Source organism: Elephas maximus, chromosome 24, assembly GCF_024166365.1.
Source record: "Elephas maximus indicus isolate mEleMax1 chromosome 24, mEleMax1 primary haplotype, whole genome shotgun sequence".
In the NCBI taxonomy this organism is placed as follows: domain Eukaryota; kingdom Metazoa; phylum Chordata; class Mammalia; order Proboscidea; family Elephantidae; genus Elephas; species Elephas maximus.
Window position 1 is genome coordinate 7112133 of NC_064842.1, and position 26896 is coordinate 7139028.

At 41.2% G+C, this 26896-nt stretch overlaps 1 protein-coding gene across 6 annotated transcripts in view; it reads left to right on the forward strand.

Moving 5' to 3' along the window:
* SPATA17 (spermatogenesis associated 17) overlaps nucleotides 1–26896 on the forward strand; it is a 360593-nt gene that overhangs the window by 330389 nt on the left and 3308 nt on the right. The window contains exons 11-13 of one of the 6 annotated variants that reach the window (XR_007515262.1): nucleotides 5389–5476; nucleotides 5638–6195; nucleotides 25081–25142. Coding sequence is in view for 3 of the 6 variants with exons in the window: in XM_049868172.1 (XP_049724129.1) it covers nucleotides 5389–5515 (127 nt within the window). In the remaining 3 variants the exon portion in view is untranslated. The other 5 variants (XM_049868173.1, XR_007515263.1, XM_049868175.1 and 2 more) reach the window with 5 other exon arrangements.

Genomic DNA, 26896 nt, shown 5'->3' on the forward strand with positions numbered 1-26896 from the left:
CATTGGGCAATCGGATATTCCTCAGCTCTGGCCTACATGGTACTAGAATTTTCTGTTTCTATTCAAGACTTTTTATTTATTTTTTTTTTTCAAAAAGGAGATGTCTACAGGGAGAGAGGTCGAGACAAAGGAAAGAGGGTGAGCATGTATTAGTTTCACCTTGAATGAATCTCAGCCTGCAAACTCAAGTGCACGAGAAGCCTGACTTTATTATTCCATAACTGAGCTTAATTCGAGAAGCCTGACTTTATTATTCCATAACTGAGCTTAATTTTAGTTTCTGACGAGACCCTGCTGGAGTGATGGGAACTGTATCTCGTTCAGCACTCTCCCTTCCTCTGCAGTTTTACTGACATACCAGGAGACTTAAAAAGTTCCAAGGGAGGGGTGTTAAGACCCATGCCATCTGTCCACATCACTGCTCGCCAAGACGTCCAGTGTTGCCTTCAGCCCTCGGTTATTGGTCCACACAGATTGCTGCCGAGTGGGCTGGTAGGCAGTAAGGCCCCTTATGGCTCATGCCTCCAGTTCTTTTTCTCACTTCTAGGTCCTTCTGGTACACACGGATATCAGTGCAGTGCGTCAAGGCCATGCCGAGCTGGGGGAACTCCATGGGGCCGTCCCAGGCGCCATCTAGCCTTTTGACACACAGGTTCATTCTGCTCCACCAACTCCTACACACATCACTTTCCTCCTGTGTCCACCTTCGAGAATCTTTGTTTAGTGTAGGAGCAGCAACCTGGGTCTTGCTTACCCTGTATTCTCCCAAGATCTCAACCAATACCTAGAAAAAGCAAGAAAAGAACAGTTCTCAACATTTCAAAGATACTTACTTGCCATGCAGAAAGAAGTAAAGATGGGCATGGAGAATTGGGGGCATTCAGCTAAATCCACCTGGAGACGGATCTAGCATTCAAGCTTCCTTGAGATATTCTATTAGTCGATGGGGTGTTTTAGGTTGGGTATGGCCACCCAGTTGACCCCACAGTCTCTGGTATCATGAGCTATTCCAGGCTACTTTGAGAAGCAGGATGGGATTCCTACGGTCTACTATATGCTGCGGAACTACTGAATGCTTCCTAAACTGTAGGAGCAAAATCGCTGAGAGAGGAGAGGGCCAGGGAGGAGGAGCTTGATTCACAGATTTAATCGTTGTCTCAGAATCACCCCGATGACTACAGAAAGCCTGGAAAGGGCTTCCTGGAGACTCCTAAGCATGGCCTCCAATTGCACTGAGCTTTTTACATTTGTAACACTTTTGCTTTGATTATCTTGTTTGTACTCACAGTACCTTGTGATATAGGGCTGTCTTAAAGGTGAAGAACTAGGCAGAGATGGAAAGTCTAAGTCACAGACTCTTTAGTGGCCAGGCTAGGTCTCCTCACTCCTAGGCTGCATCTTCTCTTACTTCTCCCTCCCACCCTCCACTGTGAGGCCCAGTAAACTTTCCCATTACACGAGTGTGTTTGTACCTAATTGTTTCCACATGGTCTTATCTCACCTACCACTAGCCAAGTGAGAAAGCCCTCCCTGGTTCCCCACCCCTGACCCATGGGATGTGACTAGTACTGCACCCGTGTTAGATCCTGAAGTGACCTTAGTTCTTCCTGTCTGCTGAATATACCTTGATTGACTCTGCCCTTCGAGAAGCTGACCCAGCTGCTGGGTGTCATGACTACTCCATCTTTTGTAAGAACAACGTAGAAATTATCCTATTCCTTTAATCCCTCTGAAGCATTCCTATGCAGGGTATAAATGTTGATGTCTTAGTCATCTAGTGCTGCTGTAACAGAAATACCACAAGTGGACGGCTTTAACAAAGCGATGTTTATTTCCTCGCAGTAAAGTAGGCTAAAAGTTCAAATTCAGGGTGTCAGTTCCAGGGGAAGGCTTTCTCTCTGTCAGCCTCATCAAACTTCCCCCGGACTAGGAGCTTCTCTGCACAGGAACCCCGGGTCTAAGGGAAGCGCTCTGGTCCTGGTGCCTCTTCCTTGGTGGCAGGAGGTCCCCCCGCCCTCCCCCACAACTGCCCCTTCCCTTTCCTTTTTATCTCTCGAGAGAGATAAGGTGGTGCAGGCCACACCCCAGGGAAACTCCCTTTACATGGAATCAGGGATGTGACTTGGGTAAGGGTGGTGTCACAATCCCACCCTAATCCTCTTTAATGTAAAATTACAATCACAAAATGGAGGATAACCATACAATACTAGAAATCATGGCCTAACCAAGTTGACACATATTTTTGGGGGGACACAATTCAATCCATGACACTTGGCAATGCCTTTATATGCATACCCAGTTTTTCCAAAATCATACCCATCTAAAAATTGAAGGTTTTTGAATTCTATTAATCCTGATAATATTCAGGGAGAAGGACAATTGTAAAAAGGAGAAACTGAGGCACAAGTGATATTTTGGCTCAGAGTCCTATGAGTCCACATGGGGGAAAAACAAAGCTTTCCAATTCAATGATCTTAGTTTATACACCTTTTTAAATAAGGCGTCCCTAGAAACCTGTTGCTTTCTAGTTGATTCCGACTAATAGTGACACTATAGGATAGAGTAGAACTGCCCCATAGGGTTTCCAAGGAGCAGCTGGTGGATTTGAGCTGCTGACCTTTTGGTTAGCAGCCAAGTTCTTATCCACTGCACCACCAAGGCTCCTAAGGCATCCCTAGATGGTACAAGAAGTTCAGGACTCAGGTGATAATCAAAAAATTGGCCACTTGAGCCCACCCAGAGATGCCTTGGAAGAAAGTCCTGGCAATCTACTTCTAAAAAATCAGCCATTGAAAGCTCTATGGAGCACAGTTCTACGCTGACACACTTGGGGGTCATTATGGATCAGAGTTAACTAAATGACAGCTGCTTTGGTTTTGTTGCCTTTAGACCCTTTTTCCCCTTTTTTATATATCTTTTGCCCTGTAGGCTATGACGTACATTGACACATATTATCACATGGTTGCACACGGCCATTATTTTCTTTTTCCAGGTAGAGAAAGTGAAGCTCTGAAAGGTTACATCACTCGGACCCAGACAGCAGGGTTCTCTCACTCCTCCCTGCCCCCTCTGGTACACATTCTGGGTACCACTTCCAGCTCTGCGCAATGGCTTTGTGCCTCCGTTGCAGGGAAAAGCAGCTGTGGCAGAGTTCTGTAAATGCGGTAATAGAATTTGTTAACCACTTCCACATGATTCTTAAAGTAAATGTCACACTGCTTTGTAACAGCGAGCTAACAACACGTTTGCGGGTTCTCATTCTCAGTTAATTCACTTTTCCAATACCGAAGCTACTGCAATGCCTGCAAGGATGGCCACGTTCAGTGAATTACTTGGCAGCTGGGACATTTATTTCTTCACTTCTCCCCGGTTGCCTCCTGGGTGGTGTTGAAGTTTAGTTATTGCTATGCTTTCTCTCACTCTGCTATCTCAGGGAGAATGTAGCAGTTGGTTTACCAAAACCCCCCGCTGCCGTCGAGTCGATTCTGACTCATAAAATCAAATCCTCACGTTCAGGCCGCTGTAGTAAAAAAAAACTTGGCTGCACTCTGGCCTGGCTGTGGAAGGACCTCCATAGCCCCCTTTGTCTGCTCCAAGCCCAGACACAAGGCTGGAGGCACAGGCTGAGCTGCTGGCCTGGGCTTGCCTTGTCAGACACTATGACCTGATCCACACTTTCTCCACTCCTCGCATCAGTGGAGCCTCTGAGAGACCCCAAGCAGCCAGAGAAGCCCTGGACCTCTGGGATCCAGTGGTCCCTTCACAGGATGGGTATTCTGCCCCCTTAGTCAGTGCCCAGTGCTGGGGACTCCTGAAAGAGAGAAAATCCGGGAGTTTCTTTGTGGAGCTCTCAGGGGAGGGTCTTGGAGCACAGTGTTAGCCAACAGTCTACACTGCTCAGTGCAGAGTCTATGGGCAGTGGGGGATTCGAAAGGCTACCACAGCCACCTCTCCTGTATCCTGGAAGCCCTGGATGCTTAGACAACAAGACTCTGCTTCTGTCTCCAACCCCAGGCGAATCAGACTTACAGCACCCTCAAGAGGGTGCAGTAATCACAATACCTATGTATTCTATCACTAGGTCCTTCTTAACAATAACAACACCAGTATTGACGACATCAACGGCCATGGCCATAATACTCAGGCTTTTATTGAGCACTAGCTACATGCCCAGCACATGCTTTATCTCATTTCCTTACTAAGTAATCCTGGACAAGTCACTTAACCTCTCCATGCCTTGGTTTCCGAATCAGTAAAATGGGAATAATAATATATAAAGCATTTGAAATTCCTAGCTATTATTGTTATTACTATCTTATATGAACTAGATATGATTTTTCCACCTTACAGGAGAAGAAACTGAGACTAGGAAAGTGTAAGCAACTTTCCCAAGGTCACACAACCGGTAACTGGCAGAGCTGGGACTTGAACTCAGGTCATTTTCTCAATTCTTACATGTGGAGTGCAGGCAGTCCCCAGGTTACAAATGTCTGATTTATGTACAACCCATAGTTGAAAACCAAACCCCATAAAATCTATTTTATTAGAACTTCAACGTACATACAATGGTTTGTAACAACCAATGGATGCTGCTTTGTGACGCACATCAAAACATTATTGTTATTACTGTATTATTATGTTAAAGGTGTTTTCATGTATCTGGAAGTGTTTCTTCAATGGTTTTTATGCATAGAAAGGTGCACTACATGTTGACGTGTTGTGTTAAGCAATGTCATACAATAATGTGTATACTGTTTGATGAGAAACTAGTTTGTTCTGTAGACCTTCAGCTAAAGTTTAAAAAAATACAGCAATAAAAAAGAAAGAAAGGTACACTATATATTATGTATCAAGGGAGCCCTGGTGTTGCAGTATTATTTTGTATTTTTTTGGTGGCGCAGTGGTTAAGAGCTTAGCTGCTAACCAAAAGGTGGGCAGCTCAAATCCTCCAGCGTCTCCTTGGAAACTCAGTGGGGCAGTTCTACTCTGACCTGTAAGGTCACTATGGGTCGGAATCCATTCAATGGCAATGAGTTTGGGTTTTGTTTTTTTTTTAGTAAGACAAAATTTAATTAGCTGACATTAGAAGCAAACCATACCTAACTGTTCCAACTTAGATTTACGTACAAATTTGGCTTAAAGATGGATTTAGGAACGGAACTCCCTTGTAATCTGGGTACTGCCTGTACTTACTGTGTGCAAGACACTCTTCCAGGCACTGTGAGGTCTACAAAAGGTATTCAGACCTAGAACCTGAGTTCTCCCTCAAAAAGCTTATAGTACTGGAGAAAATAAAGGTATGCTTGTAAATACAAAGTTTTCAATTCTAAAATTGCATTATTTCATAAAGTGTTCAACACACATCTGTTGAGTATCTGCTATTTGCAGGGACCATGCCAGGCAATGGGATACGGTGACGAAGAAAACAGTATTCTTATCCACAGAGCTGACTGTGGATTCGCAATCAAGCCAGCAGGTGAGGAAGCGAACAAACAAAACTCAAATATTTAGGTGACAGGCACTGGGCTAGGCACAGGGATAAAACCTAGTATGTATGCATCTTTTTAACTACTTATATATATATGCCTGATGCCTGACTCTCAGAAGATCCCCTTCTCTGGGTCTCTACTTCCACAGGCCACTGGGGCCAGCGCTGCGTCAGTGTGATGCTCTGCACTTGGCCCCACTGTGCTGCGGCTGGACAACCAGGCCCTGGGCTGCACTGCCCAGCAGCACGGACACCCACCAGGCCCATCTCCGGCCTCCTCACGGGGAAAGGCAGCGCAAGGACCACTTAGTGCAAGTTGTGATGTGAAGACGATCCCCTGAGGCTGGAAAACCCTCCTCACTCTGTTGGCAGAGGCCACTGGAAAGGCCATCAGATGTCAACAGCTTTCCATCACTCTCAAGGCTCAGGGGAGCTTCCTGGCACCTGCTCCAGACTCAGTCCCATGCAGCAATGGTCATCAGAGTCCCCACCACCTCGTGCCCTCAGATTCCATTCTTGGATGTAGGACAGATTGGATACTGGTGCATTTGGTTCTTTTAATCCAAGGCAAGACACTGAAGTGAAGGGATGTTCTATCAGAAAATAAAACGAAATGATTTCTGGCTGTTTTGCAGAATAGCGAAGTGCCCTTGGCTTAATCAGAAGCTCCTCGTTGTGAGAGCATATGAATAAAAGAATGCCCACACGTGAGTAAGACCATGTCAGTTTGCCTACATTCCAATTCCTTATTTATCTGAAAAAGAAGTTGCTTTATAGCTGCTCCAACACGGGTAAATGATCAGGTCCTGCAAAACGTCTTGTGAATTACAGGGTACAACAGTAGATGGCAAATATTTTACATATATAAACATTTTTTAAGGAGAGCTTGTTTGTATAGAAGATACTCCCTGTAGTATTTGCCCACAGGTATATAATCAGATGATTAATTTTTTTTAAATCAACTCTTAATTTTGTTGGCTCCATTTGAACTGAGCAAAGGATGTATAATCCAACAGGGCAGTTAACTGAAAAAGCTTCTGTCATGGATTGAATTGTGTCCCCCAAAACGTATTGTGGGATTGTCCACCATTTTGTCATGTAATGTGATTTCCTATGTGTTGTAAATCCTTTCTCTATGATGTTAATGAAGCTGAATTAGAGGCAGTTATGTTAATGGGACAGGGGTACTATCATTTGTTTTGTGTGCCAATCTGTTATTTCCCTAAAAGGTTACCTCAGTGGATAGTTTTGGTTCAAGGGTTAAAGAGTATCTCAGGGCAATACTCTCACGGAGTCCTCTGGTCTCAACTGGTCCATAAGTCTGGACTTTTTAAAAATTTAAGCTCTGAGGGTCCATCTATGGTGGCCCTGATCAGAATGGTCAGTAGTGGTAGGTGGATACCATTTAGTTCTGGTATCAGTGTAGATGAGGCCATGGCTCCTGTAGACTCTCCGCCCTGTAAACTAGTTTCTTCTCTGGGACTTTGGTGTCCTGCTTTCTTTTTTGCTCTGACAGGTGGAGAGAGACCCACAGTTGCAGCTTAGATGCTGCTCACAAGCTTTCAAGACTCTGGATGCTACTCACCTCACTAGGGTGCAGAACATGAACTTTGTGAACTGAATGGTTCTGACTCATTATGACCCTGTGTACCACTGAACAAAACACCGCCCAGCCCCGCGCCATTCTCACAATTGTTGTTATATCTGAGTTCATTGTTGGAGCCATTGTGTCAGTCCAACTCACTGGGTGTCTTTCTCTTTTTCGCTGACCCTCTACCTTGCTGAGCATGATGTCCTTCTCCAGGGATTGATCCCTCCTGATAATACGTCCAAAATACTTGAGACACAGTCTTGCCATCCTCACTTCCAAGGAGCACTCTGACTGTACTTCTTCCAAGACAGATTTGTTCATTCTTCTGGCAGTCCACGGTATATTCAATATTATTTGCCAACACCATAATTCAAATCCTTGTTTCATCTTCCTTATTCATTGTCCAGCTTTTGGATGTATATGAGGCAATTGAAAATATCATGGCTTTGGTCAGGCACACCTTAGTCCTCAAAGTAACATCTTTGCTTTTCAACATTTTAAAGATGTCTTTTGCAGCAGATTTGTCCAATGCAATACATCTTTTGATTTCTTGACTGCTGCTTCTATAAGCGTTCATTGTGGATCCAAGTAAAATGAAATCCTTGACAACTTCAATCTTTTTTCCATTTATCATGATGTTGCTTATTGGTTCAGTTGTGAGGATTTTTGTTTTCTTTATGTTGATGTGTAATCCGTACTAAAGTCTTTGATCTTCTTCAGTAAATGCTTCAAGTCCTCTTTGCTTCCAGTATGCAAGGTTGTGTCATCTGTATATCACAGGTTGTTAATGAGTCTTCCACCAATCCTGATGCTGTATTCTTTTTCACGTAGTACAGTTTCTCAGATTATCTGCTCAGCATACAGATTGAATAGGTATGCACACCTTTCCTGATTTTAAACCACGCAGTATCCCTTTGTCCTGTTCAAACGACTGTCTCCTGGTCTATGTACAGGATTGGCACGAGTACAATTAAGTGTTCTGGAATTGTCATTCTTTGCAATGTTATCCATAATTTGTTATGATCCACACATTTGAATGCCTTTGCAGAGTCAATAAGACACAGGTAAACATCTTTCTGGTATTCTTTGCTTTCAGACAAGAGCCATCAGACATCAGTAATAATATCCCTAGTTCCATGTCCTCTTATGAATCCGGTTTGAATTTCTGCAGTTCCTTATACTGCTGCAACTGTTTTTTAATTACTTTCAGCAAAATTTAACTTACATGTGATATTAATGATATTGTTAGATAATTCCTGCATTCTGTTGGATCACCTTTCTTTGTAATGAGCACAAATATGAATCTCTTCCAGTCTGTTGGCCAGGTAGCTGTCTTCCAAATTTCTTGGTGTAGAGAAGAGATAGCTTCCAGCACTGCATCCATTTGTTGAAACATCTCATTTGGTATTCCATCAATTCCTGGAGCCTTGCTTTTCACCAGTGCCTTCGATGCTGCTTGAACTTCCTCCTTCAACATCATTGGTTCTTGATCAATGCTACCTCTTGAAATTGTTGAATGTCAACCAATTCTTTTCGGTACAGTGACCTTGTGTATTCCTTCCATCTGCTTTTGATGCTTTCTGTATTGTTAAATATTTTGAATTTTTGCTTCAGTTCTTTCAGCTTAAGAAATGCTAAGCGTGTTCTTCCCTTTTGGTTTCCTAACTCTAGGTCTTTGCACATTTCATTATAATACTTTACTTTGTCTTTTGGAACCACCCTTTGAAATATTCTCTTCAGCTCTTTTACTTCACCATTTCTTCCATTTTATGTTCAAGAGAAAATTTCAGAGTCTCTTCTGATGCCCATTTTGGTCTTTTCTGTCTTTTAATGATCCTTTATTTTCTTCATGTATGATATACTCAATGTCTTCCTATAGCTCGTCTGATCTTAAGTCATTAGTGTTCAGTGTGTCAAATCTATTCTTGAGATGGTCTCCAAATTCAGATGGGGTATACTCAAGGTCATATTTTGATTCTCGCGGACTTGTTTTAATTTTCTTCACCTTCGACTTGCACTTACATATGAGCAATTAATAATCTGTTTCACAACTGGCTCCTGGCCTTGTTCTATCTGATGATATTGGGATTTTCCTTTGTCTCTTTCCATAGATGTAGTCGATTTGATTCCTGTGTTTTCTATGCAGTGAGGTCCACATGTATAGCCGCCATTTATGTTGTTGCAGAAAGCTACTGGCAATGAATAAGTCGTTGGTCTTACAAAGTTCTGTCACGGGATCTCATGCTAGAGAGTTACATTAAGCATAGAGAACACTTGACTCACAGATGACCTTAGACCTGCTGTTAGACAGAGACCACTCACAACATGAGAAGCCAAGTCTGACAGAAAGTGCCCCAGCTCTCAGTGTGTGATGGAGGGCACTAGGAGATTCCGATTTGAGAAAAGAGGCTATTCATTAAAAATAATTGTTGTTAATTTTTAAAAAAGGTTGTTTTCAATAGTTGGTAAGTTTTGTGACCCCATGTGTGTCACAGTTAAACTGTGCTGCATAGGATTTTCAAAGCCTGTGATCTTTTGAAAATAGATGGCCAGGACTTTCTACGGAGATACTTCTGGGTGGATTCGAACCACCAACACTTTGGTTAGTAGCTAAGCACTTAACTATTTGTGCCAGAGCTAAGTCAGACTAGGAATACCTCATTAGTATTTACTTAGCTTTTAGTCAACCCTCCTATCAGTTACTATTTCTACTCTTTGTGGCACAGTTTCTATGTGCCAGGCACTGACTAGAGGTTTTACATATGTGATTTCTTTCATTCCTCATAACAATCCCATGAGGTAGGTATTATTGTGCTGCCTTGGCAGATGCAAAAACTGATGCTTTCTACAGAAAAAATACTAAACAGCACAGGAAGCAAAAGCAGATGGAAGGAATACAGAGTCACTGTGACAAAACGAATTGGTTGACATTTGACCATTTCAGGAGGTGGTATATGACCAAGAGCTGATGGCATTGAAGGAAGAAGTCCAAGCTGCACTGAAGGCATTTGTGAAAAGCAAGGCTCCAGGAATTGATGGAACACCAATTGAGATGTTTCAACAAATGGATGCAGTGCTGGAAACTCACTCATCTATGCCAAGAAATTTGGAAGACAGCTACCTGGCCAACAGACTGGAAGAGATTCATTAAAAAAGCCTTTTAGAGAGATTAAACAAGCTCTCTGCTATGCGCCAGTGCCAGGCTAAGGCTTAGGTCCACTTGTGGTCCTTTGGAATTATGAGGTGAACGGAGTTAATCTACAGGATATAAGCTACATCTGGGTTTTCCCACTTTGCCATCAATGGGAGATGGGCTAAAGGTGCCATGTCTACAGAAAAACTGAAAGGACTCAGGGCTTTTCTTGTTGTAGAAGTCAATGTAATCCAAGGTAACAAAATCCAAGGAAGAATCAGTTGTAGTAAGCACCAGGAATGTTTAATTCAAACAACTTTGCCAGGAAGATCCAGTGTATTCCCTAGCTGAATGAAATGATAAGTAATCTTTCCCTAATTCTAATGCAGAATGGAAGTACGAGTGGCTCCTAACCCAGAAAATAAGATAACACATGCTTCCACTAAAAACTGGAGCTTGCTCTGAATGTCCTAAGGAGCTTTTAAGGGATGATAGGAAATTCTAAAAATAAAATTAATAAATTTTAATTTAATTAAAGTAATAAATCTATAGCATCTAATGCTTTGGTGGTGAGCATGGGGAAAACATTATCAAATCAAACAAGGAATCGGACTCTGATGAAGAGCTAAACAGTTGACAATCAGAGTGCTTTCAAGATAACGAAGTTGTAAGATGAAGAAAAGCATAGAGAAAACTGAGCGCCATGTTTGCTCCATTTAATATAAACCCCAAACCCACTGCCATCAAGTCGATTCCGACTCATAGCGACTCTACAGGACAGAGTAGAACTGCCCCATAGAGTTTCCAAGGAGCACCTGGTATATTTGAACTGCCTACCTTTTGGTTAACAGCCATAACACTTAACCACTACTCCACCAGGGTTTCCTATTTAATATAAGAGCCATTTTTTCCTTGTTAAATTGATTTATTTTATAATAATGAATTATCTTTTATAACAATATATTTTAGTCATCTAGTGCTGCTATAACAGAAATACCACAAATGGATGGCTTTAACAAAGAGAAATTTATTTCCTCACAGTAAATTAGGCTAAAAGTCCATATTCAGGGTATAGGCTCCAGGGGAAGGAAGACTTTCTCTCTCTGTTGGCTCTGGAGGAAGGTCTTTGTCCTCAATCTTTCCCTGGCTGAGGAGCTTCTCAGGCACAGGGACCCCGTGTCCAAGGGACACACTCTGCTCCTGGCACTGCTTTCTTGGTGGTATGAGGCCCCCAACTCTCTGCTCTCTTCTTTCTTTTGTTTCTCAAGAGATTGCCTCAAGACACAATCCAATCTTGCAGTCTGAGTCCTGTCTCACTAACACAACTGCTGCCCATCCTCCCTTATTAACATCATGTTGTTGTTAGGTGCTGTCGAGTTGGTTCTGACTCATAGCGACCTTATGCACAGCAGAACGAAACACTGCCTAGTTCTGCACCATCCTTACAATCGCTGTTATGCTTGAGCTCATTGTTGCAGCCACTGTGTCAATCTACCTTGTTGAGGGTCTTCCTCTTTTCTGCTGACCCTGTACTTTGCCAAGCATGATATCCTTCTCCAGGGACTGATCCCTCCTGACAACATGTCCAAAGTATGTAAGACGAAGTCTTGCCATCCTTACTTCCAAGGAGCATTCTGGTTGTACTTCCTCCATGACAGATTTGTTCGTTCTTTTGGCAGTCCACGGTATATTCTATATTCTTCGCCAACACCACAATTCAAAGGTGTCAATTCTTCTTCCATCTTCTTTATTCATTGTCCAGCTTTCACATGCATATGATGCGATTGAAAATACCATAGCTTGGGTCAGGCTCACCTTAGTCTTCAAGGTGACACCTTTGCTTTTCAACACTTTAAAGACATTAACATCATAGAGGAAGGATTTACAACATATGGGAAAATCGTACAATACCGGGAATCATGGTCCAGCCAAATTGATACACACATTTTTGGGGGGACATAATTCAATCCATGACACAGCAGTAGCATATAACTTGGTTTTATCTCAAATTTACAAGTTTTCAAAATGCCTTCCTCTTCAGAATTCCATTTGATCCTATTACAATTACTCCCATTTTACAAACAAGGAAACTGAGGGTCATTTACTTGTTAAAGGTCACAGGGCTATTTGTCATGATTCAATGCCCTACTCATTAAAAAATTATATCCTGCTAATATTAAGTTCTAATGGCATATTATTAATGCTATATTTTTAAAGAAGATAAATGCTTGGTTTATTCATGGAGAAAAATGGATGAATGGTTGAATTTTTTTCCGCTTAGATTCTTAGGAATGTCACATATACATCACAATAGGAAACGTTTGATTATATTTGATTATATGTCCATTTCCGTTCCATGAGCTTCACTAAAATTACGTATTTTAATCCAAAAAATTGAGAAGTATAAATCTAATTTTTGTGAAAAATACCTTGAGCGAGGGATGCATTACTCCCTACGTAGAAAATGTTTTCAGTCAAATGCTTATTTTTGTTAACAAAACCAATTTCTCACCATTAACTTTGAAATCAGCGGCAAACTCGTCAGTTGGGGTTTTAAAGCACTTCTCACAGGCTTCCTTCTCTTTTGATCATTTTGCTGCACTTGCAATTTGATGTCTCATTCATGGCTCCCCTGTCTGCAAACTCTGTTTAGTGCAAACCTTTGCAAAAAAAAAATTTTTTAAATCTCTTATTTGACCATGAACTTTCGATGATCTAGTTAGCGGTACTGTCAAGCGTCCCGCGGTCTTTTTGAAAAGCAGGACTTGTCGGTGCTGCCCTCTGGCCAACTTCAGTGGGACCAAAGCGCTAGCCAGAGCCGTCAAACTGCCTGACGGCTTGTCACCAGCGAGGCTCCATTAATTTACACACATTTTCCACTGTTTGGCATCTACCATGATAACTCTTTTCTCTTCCAAGCAGCTCCTGTTTGCATTTAACACTTGGGTTAATTTTCATCAGAGTTTAAATTTAGCCATCAGTTATTTCAGGGGAGCTGTCAGCCAACATATGGAGAGAGGGAGAAAAAAATCCTTCTGAATTTATAATAAAGTGGAATCTGTTGAATGTGGAACAAAAACCAACTGCAATACAGTCAGGCCCCGGCGGGGAGGGCAAGGTCAGGGAGGAGCTGCAGCCTGGATTAGCTCTTCTATTCACCAGAGCCGCATCTGGGCACCTCCGGAGCTTCCTGATAGATCAAAAAATGATGGAAAGACACAGTTCAATTTGTCCCGCTTTTATAAAGGATAATTAACCTGTCAGTCTTGCTACTTTAACAACTTCATTAAATTGGAGGTGAAGTGGGTGCTGAGAAGTCTTGTCTTTATCCAAAAGGAACACAGGGCCCTCGTGTAAATGGTGGAAGAGGAAGGGAAATACATACATGCACCCCAATAATATGGTCTGGTTCCTGAAAAATGGAACAGGCTTCTTCCAATTATGTAATAATCCTGCCTTGACTATGACCTGCTAAAAGTAATTTTCTTAACTCGGAAGGCCAAGGAAATAATGTCACAGCCCAACTAGACCAGGGAAGCACAGCATTTAAAAATTGAGGTTATAGGGTTCTCAAAGCCGTTGAGCCAAACTATTTAAGACCTAGAGTGATGGCTACCAAAGGCGAACAGCATTTCAAACGTAATAAAAAGAAATGAAAACAGAGCTCTCTCGGTACTCAGCCCCTGCCTCGGCCGCCCGCACATCGGTTTCCAGCCTTTGTATCTTGGCAACAGATCATGTATTTACCAGGACAAAGATTCCAAACTTTAAAATAAATTCTTTCAAGATAGAAAGAACACTTAATTCCTTTTAGCGTTTAAAACTTTGATCATCCTATCTTTCTCTTGCTTAAAGCTGACAAATTGAATATTTTGAGTAACTGAAATAGTTGTTTAATATTACAGCCACCTTCTCTTTAGAATACCTGGTCTGGCACACGTGAACACAAAGGCACGGTTAGAAAATGTTAATTATGAAATATTTTTCAAATTTTATTAAAATAAAAATTGTATTCTTTCCAGCTTTAAAAAATGGCTTGAGGTAGGTAATTCAGCCCAACAATAGTACCTTAAATTGGTAATAAAAACTTTCAGCTAGCTTTTACGGTAAGGATGAAACCGAGCATGCTTCTCTCATAAACACAGCCAGGAATTCTTGGTGTGATCACAGAATTTTCCAAGAAAAAAAATTATTTTAATTAAAAAAACATTTTGGTTGATTGAAAGGACAAGTCAATTTATATATTCCCAATTTTTTTTGCTAATGATATTTTTTCATGAGAACTTTTGAAATAAATGTTTTTATGAATCTAACATTAGCTTTTTAAAATTCGCAGTCCCAAATAAAATTTAATTTATGTTCCTTATGAGCCATGCTATTTTTATTTTAAATTTATTAAAACCGTTTCATTTTTGCTGATTTGTGGATATGCTAGGAAGGCAAGATCACAGAAAGCTGTATTTCTTTTAGCACAAAAGATGTCATTTAGGTTAAAATCTTTGCATTATTTAAACTTCAAAAACTAGTGATTTTTGGAAAAGAGAAGGGTGGTGGTGTCCGCTGAAACAGCTCCATGCTTTCTCTGGTGAAGAAGTCAGAAGTCAGCTCTTTTGCTGTTTTCTTTGAGACAATCTTCAGTGCGCTAGGGAGCAGCTGAGCTAACCAGTCGCTGTTTAAGAATACAGCTCTCTTCTTCACGCTTTTTAAATTACAGTTGCCTAATTTCCCAGAAATAATCTTAAAAAAAAAAAAGAAGATGCCACTTCTGAGAATCAGTGGCATTGAGAGCTTGTCAGAGCACATTTGGCGTTATCACGCCGAGGAAGGGACTCCTGTTTTCCTCACCTTACTTAGGGTTCTACTTGCCATAAAGAAGACAACTCATTTTGTCCCAGTTTCTGGAAGGAGAACTGCTCCTTCGTTGTCTCCAAAGTGACTTTCCCCTGTTCCTGAATTTGCCTGTGGCTGTGCTTAGACAATAATTAAGACTGTACATTTCGTATCGTTCCAACCTAGACCTCTGTCTACATACATTTGCAGAGCAGAAGCAAAGCTTTATGAGCCCTTGCCTGGCAGTACTGTAAAAGGAGGACTGAGATTCAGGGTGGCAACTCTTCTTGCCACGGGTGCTTTCCCAAGTCTCACCCAGTCTCAGAAGTCTCCGTGGGGGACACGCGGCACCATGAGTGCTTTCTGCAGCAGTGACATCCCACCTTCTTATGTACAGCACTTGGCATGTTTGCTTGCTGTTGCTCTAGAGGAAAGACCCAAGGGCCATTGAGATTAGCGGGCTCCTCAGCCGTGTCACCCTCTCCAGCTGGCATGGCACCAGGGGCACTGCAGACTGAAAAGTAAATGACTCTGATTCTGTCGGAACTAATGTCTGGAGACTGGAAATGTTAAGAAGAAAAGCAGCACCCATCAGAGCTTATTGGACATCCACTAGATATAAATGAGCTGAAACAGGGACAAGGGAGAGAGCTTTGGGAGATAAATCCCATTTTAGGGTCCAGAGGTAGGCTTATTTTAGTATGCCTCACAAAGGAGCTCTAGAGTTCTCCAGAGCCTAACTGAAAAACCCAGGGACTTCACATCCCCTGGTAAAACAGCCCAAACAAGGAAGCATCACTGCCCGTGTAAATGTTGGTTAGTCAGACAATCTGCTTTTGTAATTTGAAGTACCCGCATCTGACTGAATCAAACTTTGTTTTGAATGAAGACTATATAGAAACCCTGCTTTTTTCTTTTTCTAAGACAACAAAGCACTGCTAATTTTAGAGAGGAAAGATTGAGCCAGAAAATAAAATGAGCAGCCAGTACCATGAAGTAAACATGGGAAGAAGCTCAATTTCCTATTGCAATAAAATGCTTAAGTCGACCCTGATTCGACCACTGCAATGTAGTCATTTTGTGAATGTAGGTGAGTCATTTGTTGGCAGTGATGCTTTTTTTTTTTTCTTTTAAAGGGCATATTTTTTCACTAATAACCTTCCAATTTGCAGTCAGTTTACTCCAAATAAGTACAAAATTATCAATAAAGCACAAATATAATTAGGTCTCCTTATATATGCATGGAAACCCTGGTGGCATAGTGGTTAAGAGTTGTGACAGCTAATAAAAGCTCAACGGTTCAAATCTACCAGGTACCCCTTGGAAACCCTATGGGGCAGTTCTACTCCATCCTATAGGGTAGCTATGAGTCAGAGTTGACTCGATGGCAGTGGGTTTTATATATGTATATACATGTAGCACAAAAAAAACTATAAAGAGTTCTCTGAGCTGATTTTAAGATCAAGTCCTCAGAGTTTGTAACTGCTTTAGTAATTGAGACTGAAATGGCGGTTTTAACAGAACTCACTTAGGTTTGCAGCAACGGCGAAAACCTGTCATTTTATAATTTTCTCTTTCCTCTATTATGACCAGACCATGTCATAAGATTACCTCACTACCACAACAACCCCACATGTCTGTCAGTTTGTCGCACTGTGGGGGCTTGCGTGTTGCTATGATGCTGGAAGCTATGCCACTGGTATTCAGATACCAGCAGGGTCACCCATGGAGGACAGGTCTCAGCTGAGCTTCCAGACTAAGACAGACTAGAAAGAAGGACCCGGCAGTCTACTTCAGAAAAGTATTAGCCAGTGAAAACCTTATGAATAGCAGCGGAACATTGTCTGATATAGTGATGGAAGATGAGCCCCCCAGGTTGGAAGGCACTCAAAGGTGACTGAGGAAGAGCTGCCTCCTCAAAGTAGAGTCGGCCTTAACGACGTGGATGGAGTAAAGCTTTCGGGACCTTCATTTGCTGATGTGGCACGACTCAGAATGAGAAAAAAAAACAGCTTTAAACATCCATTAATAATTAGAACCTGGAATGTAAGAAGTATGAATCTAGGAAAATTGGAAATCGTCAAAAATGAAATGGAATGCATAAACATCAATATCCTAGGCATTAGTGAGCTGAAATGGGCTGGTATTGGCCATTTTGAATCAGACAATCATATAGTCTACTATGCTGGAAATGACAACTCGAAGAGGAATGGTGTTGCATTCATCGTCAAAAAGGACGTTTCAAGATCTATCCTGAAGTACAATGCTGACAGTGATAGGATAATATCCATACGCCTACAAGGAAGACCAGTTAATACGACTATTATTCAAATTTACGCACCAACCACTAAGGCCAAAGATGAAGAAATAGATTTTTATCAGCTGCTACAGTCTGAAATTGATTAAACATGCAATCAAGATGCATTGATAATTACTGGCGATTGGTATGCAAAAGTTGGAAACAAAGAAGAAGGATCAGTAGCTGGAAAATATGGACTTGGTGATAGAAACAATGCCAGAGATCAAATAATAGAATTTTGCAAGACCAATGACTTCTTTATTGCAAATACCTTCTTTCACCAACATAAACGGTGACTATACACATGGACCTCACCAGATGGAACACACAGAAATCAAATTGACTATATCTGTGGAAAGAGATGATGGAAAAGCTCAATACCATCAGTCAGAATAAGGCCAGGGGCCTACTGTGGAACAGACCATCAATTGCCCATATGCAAGTTCAAGCTGAAACTGAAGAAAATCAGAGCAAGTCCACGAGAGGCAAAATACGACCTTCAGTTTATCACACCTGAATTTAGAGACCATCTGAAGAATAGATTTGACACATTGAACACTAGTGACCGAAAACCAGACGAATTGTGGAATGACATCAAGGACATCATCCATGAAGAAAGCAAGAGGTCACTGAAAGGACAGAAAAGAAAGAAAAGACCAAGACGGATGTCAGAGGAGACTCTGAAACTTGCTCTTGAGCGTCGAGCAGCTAAAGCAAAAGGAAGAATTGATGAAGTAAAAGAACTGAACAGAAGATTTCAAAGGCCCTCTCGAGAAGACAAAGTAACGTATTATAATGACATGTGTAAAGAGCTGGAGATGGAAAACCGAAAGGGAAGAACACGCTCAGCATTTCTCAAGCTGAAAGAACTGAAGTAAAAATTCAAGCCTCGAGTTGCAATAGTGAAGGGTTCTATGGGGGAAATATTAAACGATGCAGGAAGCAACAAAAGAAGATGGAAGGAATACACAGAGTCATTATACCAAAAAGAATTGGTCAATATTCAACCATTTTAAGAGGTGGCATATGATCAGGAACCGATGGTACTGCTCTGAAGGCATTGGCGAAAAACAAGGCTCCAGGAATTGATGGAATATCAATTGAGATGTTTCAACAAACAGATGCAATGCTGGAGGTGCTCACTCGTCTGTGCCAAGAAATATGGAAGACAGCTGCCTGGCCAACTGATTGGAAGAGATCTATATTTATGCCTATTCCCAAGAAAGGTGATCCAACCGAATGTGGAAATTATAGAACAATATCATTAATATCACACGTAAGCAAAATTTTGCTGAAGATCATTCAAAAATGGCTGCAGCGGTATATCAACAGGGAACTACCAGAAATTCAGGCCAGTTTCAGAAGAGGACGTGGAACCAGGCATATCATTGCTGATGTCAGATGGATCCTGGCTGAAAGCAGAGAACACCAGAAGGATGTTTACCTGTGTTTTATTGACTATGCAAAGGCGTTCAACTGTGTGGATTATAACAAACTATGGATAACATTGCAAAGAATGGGAATTCCAGAACACTTAATTGTGCTCATGAGGAACCTTTACATAGAACAACGGGATACTGATTGGTTTAAAGTCAGGAAAGGTGTGCGTCAGGGTTGTATTCTTTCACCATACCTATTTAATCTGAACAAATAATATGAGAAGCTGGACTATATGAAGAAGAACGGGGCATCAGGATTGGAGGAAGACTCATTAACAACTTGTGTTATGCAGATGACACAACCTTGCTTGCTGAAATTGAAGAGGACTTGAAGCACTTACTAATGAAGATCAAAGACCGTAGCCTTCAGTATGGATTGTACCTCAACATAAAGAAAACAAAAATCCTCACAACTGGACCAATGAGCAATATCGTGATAAACGGAGAAAAGATTGAAGTTGTCAAGGATTTCATTTTACTTGGATCCACAATCAACACCCATGGAAACAGCAGTCAGGAAATCAAAAGACGCATTGCGTTGGGCAAATCTGCTGCAAAGGACCCCTTCAAAGTGTTGAAGAACAAAGATGTCACCTTGAAGACTAAGGTTCACCTGACCCAAGCCATGGTATTTTCAATCACATCATATGCATGTGAAAACTGGACAATGAATAAGGGAGACCAAAGAAGAGTTGACGCCTTTGAATTGTGGTGTTGGTGAAGAATATTGAATATACCATGGACTGCCAAAAGAAGGAACAAATCTGTCTTAGAAGAAGTACAACCAAAATGCTCCTTAGATGCAAGGATGGCAAGACTGGGTCTTACATACTTTGGAGATGTTGTCAGGAGGTATCAGTCCCTCGAGAAGGACATCATGCTTGGCAGAGTACAGGGTCAGCGGAAAAGAGGAAGACCCTCAACGAGGTGGATTGACACAGTGGCTGCAACAATGAGCTCAAGCATAACAACGATTGTAAGGATGGTGCAGGACCCGGCAGTGTTTCGTTCTGTTGTGCATAGGGTCACTATGAGTCGGAACCGACTTGACGGCACCTGACAACAACCGCAACAACAGCAACAAAACCAGAGTGGAGATGTGATAATTATCCGAGTAGTTTCAGTAAGTACTATTGAGCTAAATATCTGGCTGTTTCTTTCCACTGTTCACTTGACTTTATGTCTCTGTGGAGATCTACACAAAACCGCCAGGCCCACAGGGACTTGAATGCTAATGGAAACCTGTATTTTCCCAAACCACACTAGAAACACTTCCTCGATACTCGTTCTTTACACAGTCCAGAGCTAAGAGAAACTGAGACTTCACCAGTTGTAGTAAAAGTACAGCCTACACCTCATCCCTGACTTTCAATCACATAAAATAGTAAGGTAGTCTTTTGCATGCGACAAATAGCTTTTGAAATACTTATGTATTGTGATTTGAGACATCGGTTTGAGGAAACTATGTTTTACAAAGGTGACAGCTATAACTTAAGTAGATATTTTTGAAATTGTGATCAATTTATATATGCTCATGTTCTGAGTTTGTTAAAAGGTAGATTTTCAGAAGAATCCGTTCAATTTAGGAGCCCTGGTGGCATAGCAGTTAAGTGCTCGGCTGCTAACTGGAAGGTCGGCTGTTCAAACCCACCAGCTGCTCCTCAGGAAAAAGATGTGACAGTCTGCTTCCATAAAGATTTACAACCTTGGAAACCTGATGAGGAAATTCTTCTCTGTTCTGTACTGTCACTAACGGGTTAGGTTTTTTGGTTTAAGTTCAACTTGGAGTCCCTTGGTGGTGCAAAAGAATAATGTGATTAATTGCTAACTGAAAGGTTGGAGGTTAAAGCCGACTCAGAGACACCTCTGGAGAAAGGCCCAAGGGTCTACCTCCCCAAAACTGAGCCACTGAACACCCCATGGAGCACGGTTTTACTCTGACACACGTGGGGTTGCCATAGGTGGGAATCGGCTAGATGGGAAATGACGGGTGAAGATCAACTTGGTTCCAATAATTTCTCTTTGTTTCATTTTGTGACAAATAACTAAAACTGTATATATCAATATATAGCCTATCTTTCTGATAAGAATTTCAAATTCTCATATTCTATGACTCATTTCTATAAATGTTTCATCATTTGTTAGCTAACTTAGTAAACCCGCAGGGCATTCTTGTTATGGAATGTTCTAGGTAAATAAGTACTGCTTTCTCCCGATAGTCTTCTCTCTCTAGCTATCCAGATCCCCTGTGAGGTCACCACTTATCCGTGAAGCCCTAATGATCTCCCTTCCCTGAGTCCTAGAACAAAGTAAACATTCTTCACTTTATATTCAAAATACATACTACCTCCTGCTAGACATTAATTTTCAATATGGACTTGTCTCATCTCCCCAGTCGAAGATTTTCAAACACTTTTGAGTACATGCCATACAGCAGGCTCCAGGGTGGGCAATAAGTTGTGCTATTCTATATAATTCTCACAATCAACGTTTGAAAGCAGTGCCATGCCCATTTTACATATGAAGGTTTACAAATGTAAACCTCAGGTTTACATTTAACCTGAGGTTCAGTGATGCAAAATAACTTGCCCATGGTGATCTAATTATTCAATAATGAAATCATTATTGGATTTAAACTTAGGACTTTTGAATTTCATACCCCTTGGTATTTCTGCCTCAAAAATTGAAAGGTGTCTTGAATCCATCACAATAAATTATTATTCTTTACATCACCTCTGAGTGCCTAGCACGGTTCCTTGCTTATGGTAAAAACCAAAACCAAACCCACTGAAGTCGATTCCGACTCATAGTGACCCTATAGGACTGAGTAGAATTGCCCCACAAGGTTTCCAAAGAGCAGCTGGTAGATTCGAACTGCTGACCTTTTGGTTAGCAGCTGAATGCTTAACCAGTGTACCACCAGGGCCCCTTTGCTTATGATAGTTGTTGCTAGGTGCCGTCAATTCAGTTCCAACTCATAGCAACCCTATGTACAACAGAATGAAACACTGCCTGGTCTTGAGCCATGTCCACAATTTTTATTATGTTTGAGCCCATTGTTGCAGCCATTGTGTCAATCCATCTCCATGAGGGCCTTCCTCTTTTTTGTTGACCCTCCACTTTACCAAGCATGATGTCCTTTTCCATGGACTGATCTCTCCTGACAACATGTCCAAAGTATGTAAGACATACTCTCACAATCCTTGCTGCTAAGGAGCATTCTGATTGTACATCTCCCAAGATGGATTTTTTTCATTCTTTTGGCAGTCCACAGTATATTCAATATTCTTCACCAACACCACAATTCAAAGGTGCCTATTCTTCTTCTGTCTTACTTAGTCATTGTCCAGCTTTCAGATGCATATGATGCAATTGAAAATACCAGGGCTTGGGTCAGGCACACCTTAGTCTTCAAGGTGACATCTTTGCTTTTCAACACTTTAAAGAGGTCTTTTGCACCAGATTCGCCCAGTGCAATGCATCTTTTGATTTCTTGACTGCTGCTTCCATGAGTGTTGATTGTGGATCCAAGTAAAATGAAATCCTTGACAACTTCAGTCTTTTCTCCGTTTACCGTCATGTTGCTTATTGGTCCAGTTGTGAGGATTTTTGTTTTCTTTATATTGAGGTGCAATCCGTGCTGAAGGCTATAGTCTTTGATCTTCATCAGCAAGTGCTTCAAGTTCTCTTCACTTCCAGCAAGCAGGGTTGTGTCATCTGCATAACGCAGGTTGTTAATGAGTCTTCCTCCAATCATATAGTCCAGCTTCTCAGACTATTTGCTCAGCGTACAGACTGAATACGCTTGGTGAAAGGATACAACCCTGACGCATACCTTTCCTGACTTTAAACCACACAGTATCCCCTTGTTCTGCCTCTTGATCTATGTAAAAGTTCCTCATGAGCACAATTAAGTGTTCTGGAATTTCCATTCTTTGCAATGTTATCCATAATTTGTTATGATTCACACAGTCAAATGCCTTTGCATAAATCAATAAAACACAGGTAAACATCCTTCTGGTGTTCTCTGCTTTCAGCCAGGATCCATCTGACATCAGCAGTGATATGCCTGGTTCCACGTCCTCTTCTGAATCCAGCCTGAATTTCTTACATTTTCTGGTCGATATGCTGCTGCAGCTGCTTTTGAATGATCTTCAGCAAAATTTTACTTGCATGTGATATTAATAATATTGTTCAATAATTTCTGCATTTGGTTGCATCACCTTTGTTGAGAATAGGCATAAATATGGACCTCTTCCAGTTGGTTGGCCAGGCAGCTGTCTTCCATATTTCTTGGCATAGACGAGTGAGCACTTCAAGTGCTACATCCATTTGTTGAAATATCTCAACTGATATTCTGCCAATTCCTGGAGCCTTGTTTTTCGCCAATGCCTTCAGTGCAGCTTGGACTTCTTCCTTTAGTACCATCAGTTCCTGATCATATGCTACCTCTTGAAATGGTTGAACCGTGACTAATTCTTTTTGGTATAATGACTCTGTGTATTCCTTCCATCTTCTTTTGATGCTTCCAGGGTCGTTTAATATTTTCCCTATAGAATCTTTCACTGTCACAACTTGAAGCTTGAATTTTTTCTTCAGTTATTTCAGCTAAGTAACGCCAAGTGTGTTCTTCCCTTTTGGTTGTCTGTCTCCAGCTCTTTGCACATGTCCTTATAATTCTTCACTTTTTCTTCTCGAGCTGCCCTTTGAAATCTTCTGTTCAGTTCTTTTACTTCTTTTCTTCCTTTTGCTTTAGCTATTTGATGCTCAAGAGCAAGTTTCAGAGTCTTCTGACATGTTTTGATCTTTTCTTTCTTTCCTGTCCTTGTAATGGCCTCTTGCTTTCTTCATGTATGATGTTTTTCATGTCATCCCACAACTCGTCTGGCCTTCAGTCATTAGTGTTCAACGGGTCAAATCTATTCTTCAGGTGGTCTCTAAATTCAGGTGGGATAAAAAAGAAAAAAATTTTTTTTTTTTTTATGCTCAAGGTCATGTTTTGGCTCTCATCCACTTGTTCTAATTTTCTTCAGTTTCAGCTTGAATTTTCATATGAGCAATTGATGGTCTGATCTGCTGTTGGCCCCTGGCCTTGTTCTGACCGATGATATTGAGCTTTTCCATGGTCTCTTTCCACAGATGTATTCAGTTTGATCTTGTGTATTCTACCTGGCAAGGTCCAGGTGTATAGTCGCCGTTTATGTTGGTAAAAAAGGTATTTGCAATGAAGAAGTCGTTGGTCTCACAAAATTCTATCATGTGATCTCCAATACCATTTCTACCACCAAGGCGGTATTTTCCAACTACCGACCCTTCTTCGTTTCCAACTTTTGTGTTCCAGTCACCAGTAATTATCAATGCATCTGATTGCGTGTTCAATCAATTTCAGACTGCAGAAGCTTGTAAAAATCTTCAATTTCTTCATCTTTGGCCTTAGTGGTTGGTGTGTAAATTTGAATAATAGTTATATTAACTGGTCTTCCTCTTAGCTATGTGAACAACATCCTATCACTGACAGTGTTGTGCTTCAGGATAGGTCTTGAAATGTTCTTTTTGATGATTAGTGCAATACCATTCCTCTTCAAATTTCATTCCTGGCATAGTAGACCATATGATTGTCTGATTCAAAATGGCCAACACCAGTCCACTTCAGCTCACTAATGCCTAGGATATCGATGTTTATGCATTCCATTTCATTTTTGATGATTTCCAATGTTCTTAAATTCATACTTTGTACATTCCAGGATCTGATTGTTAATGGATGTTTGCAGCTGTTTCCTCTCATTTTGAATTGTGCCACATCGGCAAACGAAGGTCCCGAAAGCTTGACTGCATTCACGTCATTAAGGTCAACTCTACTTTGAGGAGGCAGTTCTTCCTCTGTCGTCTTTTGAGTGCCTTCCAACCTGGGGGGCTCATCTTCCAGCACTATATCAGACAATGTTCCACTGCTATTCATTAAGTTTTCACTGGCTAATTCTTTTCAGAAATAGAGTGCCCGGTCCTTCTTCCTAGCCTTTCTTAGTCTGGAAGCTCAGCTGAAACCTGTCCACCCTGGGTGATCCTGCTGGTATCTGAATAGCGGTGGCATAGCTTCCAGCATCATAGAACACACAAGCCCCCACAGTATGACAAACTGACAGACAGGTGAGGGTTGCTTATGATGAATACCGTATAAATACTCCGTAATTTAATAATTTCTGTTGGACCGCCAACCTATGCAAAACTTAACCACTTTACCATGTTCATTTGTTTACCTACATTCGTTTTTCTTTTACGTACTCGTCTTTGTATCCCCAGTGTCTGACACTTGGCCCACCAACCAGCCTGTTGCCATCAAGTCGACCCCAACTCATGGCAATCCCATGAGTGTCAGAGCAGAGCTGTGCACCAGAGGATTTTCAACAGCTGCTTTTCCTGAAGTAGGTAATGAGTGACACGTAGAGACTCCTAGTAATCAAGATCCAAGGTGGGAGAGGCATATTGAGAAGAGCGGAAATATTGCCAAAGGGCGAGATCATGGCTCTCCAGCTATTTGGAAAGATGAAACCTATACATTACCCAAACCCTGAACATTATCAACTAATTAAATTTTCCACTTAAGAGATAATGGGCTTTTATTTTTATTAACCTTTGTGTTTTACCATAATTATAGATATAAATGGCCCAAGAGATTTGGTATTATGTATAAGAACTTCCAAAAAAGTCCCTGAAAACACTTGCATTTGTTTTTATTCTGACTGAATTGTTAGCTTGCTTTCCGGTCAATTATATTTTTCTTAAAAGATTTTTTTTTTAATGCTGCTTCCCAGGTATATTCCTATAGGTATATCTACATAAGTTATTAGATTCTATTCTCATAATTATGATAGCTTCTAGGCACTGAAATTCACACCAAAGTTGACTCTGCCGCACCTGTCTTTGCCTTGTGCAGGCAGATAGAGACACACACATAGGGACCCTGCCTTAGTCATCTGGTGCTGCTATAACAGATATCACAAGTGGATGACTTTAACACAGAGAAATTTATTCTCTCATAGTCTAGTAGGCTACAAGCCCAAATTTAAGGCATCAGCTCCAGGGGAAGGCTTTCTCTGGTGGCTCTGGAGAAAGGTCCATGTCATCAACCTTCCCTTGGTCTAGGAGCTTCTCTGAGCAGGAACCTCAGGTCCAAAGGATGCACTCTGCTCCCGGCACTGCTTTCTTGGTGGTATGAGGTCCCCTTGTCTCTCTGATCATATCTCTCTTTTATATCTCAAAAGAAATTGGCTTAAGACACTAATCTCGTATATCTCATCAATATAACTGCCACTAATCCATCTCATTACATCATAGTGATAGGATTTACAATACATAGGGAAATCACAAAATCAAGGACAATCACACAATACTGGGAATCATGGCCTAACCGAGTTGACACATATTTTTCGGGACACAATTCAGTCCATGGCAGATCCATATACAGAGCAGCAAGGAGGGTATCACTTGCCTTTTGCCCTAAGATTTATAGACAATGGCCTTTAATTAAGTGCCTTCTGTTTCTACTTACAATTAAAAGGAAAATGATGTTTTGTTATTGTTGTTTTAACCCAAAGATACAAATGCCTGAGTTATTATACTCAAACTTTCTAAACAAAATATACTATTTTTAGCATACTTAAAGTCATTTTTGACATATTACCTCTTGAGTACTAAGCAAATCAACCACATGCTAATGATCATGTACGACGGAATATTTTATTAGAGATGCTGCAAGATACAATCGTTTATCACACAGGTGAAATAAAGAGAAAATACAGGTCTGCTTACATAGGGAGCTGGGAGTAGGCTTAATGCCCAGATGCGACCATCGTCTACCCCATTTTGTTCTGGACACCAAACAAATTGGTTGAAATGTGAGAAATTTAAGGGAACCAGTTTGGGCGCCCTGTAGAAAGCTGACGGAGTGACCCTGGGGCTCCTGGAGCAAATGTGAGAGGCAAAGCACCCACGGGAGGCCACAGAGGCTTAGCTCTCCCTCTCTGCATCAGCAAAAGTAGACCCTACTTTAACTGTTCCATGTATCCAGGTCCTGCAGATTTCATTTGAGAACAGGGCTGTGCTTTAAAATATTGAA